At 37.4% G+C, this 7,780-nt stretch overlaps 1 protein-coding gene and 1 pseudogene across 1 annotated transcript in view; both read right to left on the bottom strand.

Moving 5' to 3' along the window:
- Window positions 1-920, bottom strand: part of LOC112398863 (archaemetzincin-2-like) — a 1,056-nt pseudogene extending 136 nt beyond the window's left edge.
- The window catches only part of CCDC18 (coiled-coil domain containing 18), a 112,181-nt gene that overhangs the window by 20,147 nt on the left and 84,254 nt on the right, over window positions 1-7,780 (bottom strand). Inside the window, exons 25-26 of the mRNA XM_024743633.1 lie at window positions 5,980-6,183; window positions 2,730-2,855 (exon numbers count right to left, since the gene is read on the bottom strand). Coding sequence (XP_024599401.1) covers window positions 2,730-2,855; window positions 5,980-6,183 — 330 coding nt within the window. The remainder of the gene's footprint in view (window positions 1-2,729; window positions 2,856-5,979; window positions 6,184-7,780) is intronic.

Genomic DNA, 7,780 nt, shown 5'->3' with positions numbered 1-7,780 from the left:
TTTCCATTCCTTAAATTCTTCTACAGGTTTTGGCAAATTCACATTATCCTCATGACTATGTTTTGGAGGGAGGTGTGTCAGCAGATTCATCTTCAATCCACCTCACCAGCACTTTGTACCCTTCTATAGTGCTACAACCAATAGCATGCTGTAACTTGTGTAAACAGATAGGGTAAAGGTTTAGGGGGCACTGGTCAGCTTTTTCCAAATCTTTGGAACTTTGCATTAGATGTTCAAGCCACTGGCAGTGTTAAAGTCCAAATCTGTGTCCAACCTCATGGGTTAAAGTCTTATAGGATCAAAGTGGCAAAACACTAGTCATTTCAGGAATGTAATAGTTATCAAAAATTGAATAGTCGTTTGAAGGTGTTCTCTGCAGCTTCTTTACCTTGCCTTCATAAGATAAACTATAAAAAAAACGCCATACCTGACAAGGCTGAATATCCCCATACCATCTGTTAAAGAGGCCTGTCCAAAGGCAAAATTCCAGGGAATCTCTTGGGTAATGTTCAATCAGTGTTATTCCCACAACACAGAAGGCATCTTTAGGTTTCTAATTTTTTAGAACTTCAGGGTATGCCCTGCATAAATTTGTAGGTTTTGGATGTTATCACTGACTCTAAAATAACACCTTGCAGAGACAGGAACTGGTTCTAGGAGCTTTACTGTCAAGCCACAGAAAAATGCTTCACAGTAGCCCTCGAGTCATTTAATATATGCTTCACTGATAACTCTGGTGTTTCCTAGAGATCCAATGCACTGTATATAAATACTGCATTTCTCTGGAGAGGGCGTCTTTCTGTAAGGATCACTGAAAAACTTTTCAAAAGTCTTGGGGAGCCTCAGGATGGGAGGTATCCAATCTGATCACGAATGCAAGATGGGTCCAAAGGTATCACCCTCTGGCTGGAAGTCTTCATTTATCAAAAGCTGTTCCACCAGCACCTAACTTTTACTGTGACACAAGTGCTGGGTTCTTAAGATGAGAGCTGTTTTTAGTGTCTGTTTAGAGTTCCATACTGTTTGCATAATGAAAGGTCTCTTCCATTCACATCGTGTTCCTATGTAGAGCTTTCATTTTTCTGTCTGAATGGATTAAACAGCTGTTTCACCACGAGGCTTAAAAGGACCAGCATGTCTGCGGCCTGACTGGAAAAGCATTGTGCTGGGTGCCTTCATCCCCAACAGGCCTCCAAGACACCAGCTGCAGCCCCTGTGCGAGTGTCCATATTAGGTGTTTTTATATGATGCATATAAAATATTAATACCAGATATTAAACAGCAATACTGGAACCAATTTTTACAATGCATTTTATGTACTATTGCTTATAAATAATTTCAGGATGCTTATAAAACTAAAAGTAAAAAATTGGATGATTAAAATAAAAGTAGAAATTCAGACCATGTAATAAAAGCATACTGAGTAGTTCCTGGCAAATACTTGAGATGGACCAATTACTACTGATGGTCACTAAGTTGACCAGCTAATATCAAATAATTATGCTGAACTCATCAGCATTCACATTTGTCTCTAAAGACCAAAGGTTGTAATCTCTTGGCCTGAGGACTGGATTCAGCTTGCAAATGTGTTTTGTTTGGCAGACAATGTTTTCAAAGAGATATGACTCTAAATGCATTTAAACAAGACATGGTGACCACAAACCCAACTTATCCCTCACAAAGATGTTACCAAACTCCCTAGAAATGAGTTTAATATAAATGTATTTGCAACCATTGCCATACGGAAAAATGCTTTATTAGAACTTCATAAGTAATTTATTCAGATCTTAAACATAAATTCTGGATATCTTCAAATATAGTTTTTAAAAAGACAAGAAATGCTATTCTAATGGGTGACACTGCCCATTTCTATAAAGGCTCAGGACACATGGATAGATAAAAAGTATTGTACTGCCTCTCTAACTTACTATCAGAGCAAATGTTGAAAATTACAACACATTAATAGATCTACATCACATGAAACGGCTTATATTGGTTATTAAATACCTCCAGTTAGTTTTGGCAAGCGCTATTTTATAACCAATGATACAATGATAATGATGTGCCAGGCTCTGGCGTAAGAACTTTAACTACAGGGCTTCCCTGGTGGCGCAGTGGTTAAGAATTCGCCTGCCAATGCAGCAGACATGGGTTCGATCCCTGGTCCGGGAAGATCCCACATGCCGCGGAGCAAGTAAGCCCGTGTGCCACAACTACTGAGCCTGTGCCCTAGAGCCTTCGAACCACAGCTACTGAAGCCTGTGTACCTAGAGCCCGTGCTCCGCAACAACAGAAGCCACCGCAATGAGAACCCGCGCACAGCAATGAAGATCCAACGCAGCCATAAATAAATAAATTAAAAAAAAAAAAAAAAAAAAGAACTTTAACTACACTAATTCATTTAATCCTCAACACAGTTTTATGAAATAGATAGCATTATTATATCCATTTTAGTTAAAGATGTTAAGTTAGTTGCTCAAGGTTACATAAATGTCAAGTAATGAGCTGAGATTTAGAACCAGGATGCCTGGCTAAAGAATTCAACCTCTTAACCCCACAGAATATTAGTTCACTGGATATGAAGCAAAAGTTATACGTTTAGGATACCAGAAATGGAAGACCATATGTATTACTCTATAATGAACATTTAAGAGCTAGACTTATACTTTGTTCAGATAGATCAACACACTTTAGCAGGGGGTAATAGAACAAATTAAATTTTTATTTACCTCTAGATGATAAGCTTCTTTGACAGATTCTACTTCTGCTGACAATTTCTTGATTTCTGCTTCTAACTGAGCTTCACGTACTTGAGAAGCCCCCAACTCTTCAGCTAAATGTTTTCCATGAGCTTCCTTAAAATGACATATTAAGTAAAGGTTACATTACTTGTTTATTTGGTTATTATAGCTAAACAACTCAGCACATTTATAGAAGTATCTTAATCTTTTATAATACTATATACTCATACACAGTTACCATATTAAATGTACACTTTAAAAAATGTATTAATCTAGATTTTAATCTATATCTTTAAGAGAGTACTAATGGGAAAGTATCAGTATATTGTTTGTTATCATAATATAATAGAAGTTCACTAACCAATGTATTTTGTAAAATAAACTAATAACCACAGAACACTGAACTTTGGCAGATAAATAGTCTGCTCTTAGGTATGGGTATGCATTTTTGCTCACCAGATGTGCTGTTTGCTTATCTACAGTCAGTTGTGTATTTATCTAGACCTATTTATGCTAGTTGTGTTTGTGACTACAATTATGTAATTTTAGTCTACATTATGAACATTGATGAAATATGCATGTAAAATGAATGTTTTTATATGGAAACTAAGTTATATGCTTTGAGACAATTCAATGAGTGAGTCACAAACATTTGCTACCCAATTAGAACCAGTCAGGATAGTTGTAAAATATTGTGTGAAATCCCATAAAAAATATGAGATGCTATCCTCTGATTCACAAATGTCTTTCAATTCTTTTTCCATTTTAAGAAACTAAAATTGGAAACTATAGATGATGGAATATGAGTATGGTTTATGCAAGAAAGACTAGGTGGAATTTTAATCAAGTGACCCTACCATACACCAAAAACCAAGATTTGGTCCCACATTAAAAGATTAACGTATGAATGTAAACTTAGATTTTTGGGTTAAAATATAATACTTAAAGTGTCATTTTTAAAAAAATAAATGTATTTATTTTGTTTATTATTTTTGGCTGGATTGGGTCTTCGTTGCTGTGCAGGCTTTCTCTAGTTGCGGCGAGCGGGGGCTACTCTTCGTTGTGGTGAGCGGGCTTCTCACTGTGGTGGCTTCTCTTGTTGCGAAGCACGGGCTCTAGTCATGCGGGCTTCAGTAGTTGAGGCACGGGGGCTCAGGAGTTGTGGCGCACGGGCCTAGTTGCTCTGCAGCATGTGGGATCTTCCTGGACCAGGGCTTGAACCTGTGTCCCCTGCGTTGGCAGGCGGATTCTTAACCACTGTGCCACCAGGGAAGCCCTAAAGTGTCTTTTTTTTTTAAAAAAATGTTTATTTATTTATTTATCTTTGGCTGCGTTGGGGCTGCACTGGGTCTTCATTTTTTCTTTTTCTTTTTTTTTTTTTATGCGGTACGCGGGCCTCTCACTGTTGTGGCCTCTCCCGTTGCGGAGCACAGGCTCCAGATGCACAGGCTCAGCGGCCATGGCTCATGGGCCCAGCCGCTCTGCGGCATGTGGGATCTTCCCGGACCGGGGCACGAACCCGTGTCCCCTGCATCGGCAGGCGGACTCTCAACCACTGTGCCACCAGGGAAGCCCTGGGTCTTCGTTTTTGCGTGTGGGCTGTCTTTAGCTGCGTCAAGCATGGGCTACTCTTGGTTGCGGTGCACGTGTTTTTCATTGCGGTGGCTTTTCTTGTGGAGCACTGGCTCTAGGAGCCTGGGCTTCAGTAGTTGTGGCACATGGGCTTCAGTAGTTGTGGCTTGTAGGCTCTAGAGAGCAGGCTCAGTAGTTGTGATGCACGCACTTAGTTGCTCCGCAGCATGTGGGATCTTCCAGGACCAGGGCTCGAACCCATGTCCCCTGCATCGGCAGGCGGATTCTTAACCACTGCGCCACCAGGGAAGGCCTAAAATGTCATTTTTAATAATTCCCCACTTTCACTTATTTGATTAACTGAGCTTAGTTTATCAGATAAAATCAATTCTACTACATTTAGATACTATTGATAAGGACAGAAATGAGATAAAAGTAGATAGCCTCCCTTTTCCTAGTAGACTCCCATGTGTCTGACATTCTAGTAAAAATTCCCTGTATATTTTTTATTAGTCTAACCACCCAGAAATGTGAATAAAAATGTCATTAGGTTAACCAAGGCTAAATGTAAAAACATTTTCAGTCAATTCCCATACTGAATTAGTAACCATAATAGAAAGCAGAAAAATCACAAGAACTTTTCTAGAATACCAATAAATACATTTTTCTCGAAGTCTAAGTAATTAACTCACATATATCAATCTAAATATTTTTAAGCGAAGTTGTTAACTTTCTATCTAATACTAGGGAAATACAATCTATATTAGTGCTCTTGCTATTTAAAAGCTCTTTTCCTCCCCAAGGGTTCTGAACTGCAGGTTTCTAACAGTTATAAATTTAGATAGTTAGTTTTCATATATGAATGGCTACAAATGTAAAAAGTTTTTACTAAAAAAGATTTATTAGAGACTTCCCTGGTGGTCCAGTGGTAAAGAATCCGCCTTACAATGCAGGGGACACGGGTGCGATTCCTTGCCAGGGAACTAAGAGCACACATGCTGCAGGGCAACTAAGCCAGTGTGCCACAATTACTGAGCTCACGTGCCTCAACTAGAGCCCGCGTGCCGCAAGCTACAGAACCCATGCGCCCTGGAGCCCAAGCGCCACAACTACCGAGCCCACGCTCCCTGGAGCCTGCATGCCACAACTAGAGAGAAGCCCACGCGCCACAATGAAGAGCCTGTGTGCTGCAATGAAAGATCCCACATGCCTCAATGAAGATCCCGTGTGCTGCAACTAAGACACAATGCAGCCAAAAATAAATTATATTAAATAAATAAATAATGAATAAATCTTTTAAAAAAGATTTATTAGATTTATTTTTTTGTTTGAGTGATAGCTCAAATTCACTTGAAAGTCTGAAAGTGCTTTATAACTCATTTTATTGAAAACTAAGTAGTTTGACTAATACTCAGTTCTGAGAGACTTCCAAGTTACACTACAATGCTGTGCTAAATATAACAGTTTTTTAAAAATTTGGGCAAAATACACATAACATAAAATTTACCACCTTAATCATTTTTAAGTGTAAAATTTGGTGGCATTAAATACATTCACATTGTTGTGGAACACAATTAACTTTTTTAAGAACTATATTCTATAGTCGAAAAAGTAAAGGTTAAAAATTTTAGTATTTTCAGTAAGGTAAAATTAGAATAGGGATTACTTTCTCTTTAGAGAGTTGCTTTATTTCCTCCAGTTCACTTGACAGCCTTTCTACTTCTCTCTGTGCTTGGACTTGTTGACGATGAGCCTCCACCAATTCTGTATGAGAGTTCTGCATCTGCTCCCGAGATAGCCTCAATTCTTGCTCCAAATCTATGGCCTCCTTGTACTGAGTTGCAATGTACTGTTCCTGCTCTTTCATAACCTGAAATGCACAAGATATTTGTAGGTTTCAAAATAAAATGATACAGATAACCTATTCTTACTCTGATTTCTCTTTTAATAAATGACTTAACCCCTCCCAACTAAACCTCCATATAATTTAACATATAATGAATATCATCCACTGTGAAACTAACATTCGAAAATGTTTTCTTTTTTAATGATAAAAAAATGACAAAAGTACTGTAATAAATCTGGGACTCACTGGTATATTTTACATGACTTTAATATGCAAGCTGCATAATCCTTTAACATTATGATGCAACATCACAGAATATATAATAATATAAAGAGAAGAAAGACGTTAATATTTGATTATCCATGTCAAAGATGGAGAATATACTGGCGTGAATAATCAAAACCTACCATTAACCCACACAGCTTGGTTAAGGATGATCTTATTCTCTGCAAAAGGGAAATTTGTTATTGGGACTACTACTCCTTCTGAAAACCTTTTACATTCCTCAGTTAAATCCCTAGTAAAGTATTATTTCTTAGAGAAAAAAAAAATCAGTAAAAAGTAAATTAGTTCTAAATTGGCTTAGTGAGGTAGATTAGATGGTAGATAATGACGCTTGACTTTAGGGCTGATAAGAAGGAAAGAAACCAGTACAAATCACTAGGACCCTAATGTCTAGAATGGGGGCCTAAGGTCCAACAGTGTTGTATATCACTATAAATCTCATGTAAATATTTTTAGCCAGCCCTTGTTAAGGAACATGCAATGATTGAGCCAGTAACCTTTCTTTTTTCTCACTGGGGCCCAAACTTGGTCTCAGAGACCCTGCTTAATTTATGTTTTGATATATAATCCAACAAATATTTATTCATGCTTACTATGTGATATGTACTATTCTAGGTGTTGAGGATAAAGGAGTGAACAGAGGAGACAAAGTGGCTACCCTTGTGGAGTTTATATTCAACTGGAAGAGACAGATAATCAATTAATCAAACACAATAAAGAGCTATATATTGATATTAAGTTTTAAAGTTGAGTATAGTATTTAAAAACAAAAAAAGTTACATCCATGAGAGCTCTTAGAAACAAATTCACTTTTAAAAAAAGGCAAGTGGGTGGAATGAGTTCAGTAGTCAACACACATGCAAACTGATGATATGAAGCCATCAAACTTTATCTGGAAACTCAGTGTACTTGGCCTCAATAAAATACAACTATCTGTTAATTCATTCTTTGGATAGAGTCCCTCAAGGACAAAGGAGTGCATCCTATTAATATCTGATCTTCAGTTCTATCACATAGTAGGTTCTCAATTAAAACATACATATATTTATTGATCAAGTGTGTATATATCATGGATTTACTATGTGAGAGATATCATGCGAATGCCTATAAGGAATATAAAGAAATAAGATGATAACCTCACCTATAATCAGAACATCAGAATAAAGTAATTAATAAGGAAAATAATAGGTATCTGGCACAAATAATTAGCCTAAAAATACTTATGGCACAGTTTCTGTGCATACTAAATACCAATCACATACTAAAACTAATCAGTTTAAAATACAAAGATTTTAGACGAGGGGAAGATGGCGGAAGAGTAAGACGCGAAGATCAC

This window comes from Neophocaena asiaeorientalis, unplaced genomic scaffold (genome assembly GCF_003031525.2).
Source record: "Neophocaena asiaeorientalis asiaeorientalis breed wild unplaced genomic scaffold, Neophocaena_asiaeorientalis_V1.1 scaffold317, whole genome shotgun sequence".
Lineage (NCBI taxonomy): Eukaryota > Metazoa > Chordata > Mammalia > Artiodactyla > Phocoenidae > Neophocaena > Neophocaena asiaeorientalis.
The sequence above is the reverse complement of the archived record's forward strand: the minus strand, read 5'-3'. Positions and strand labels throughout refer to the sequence as shown.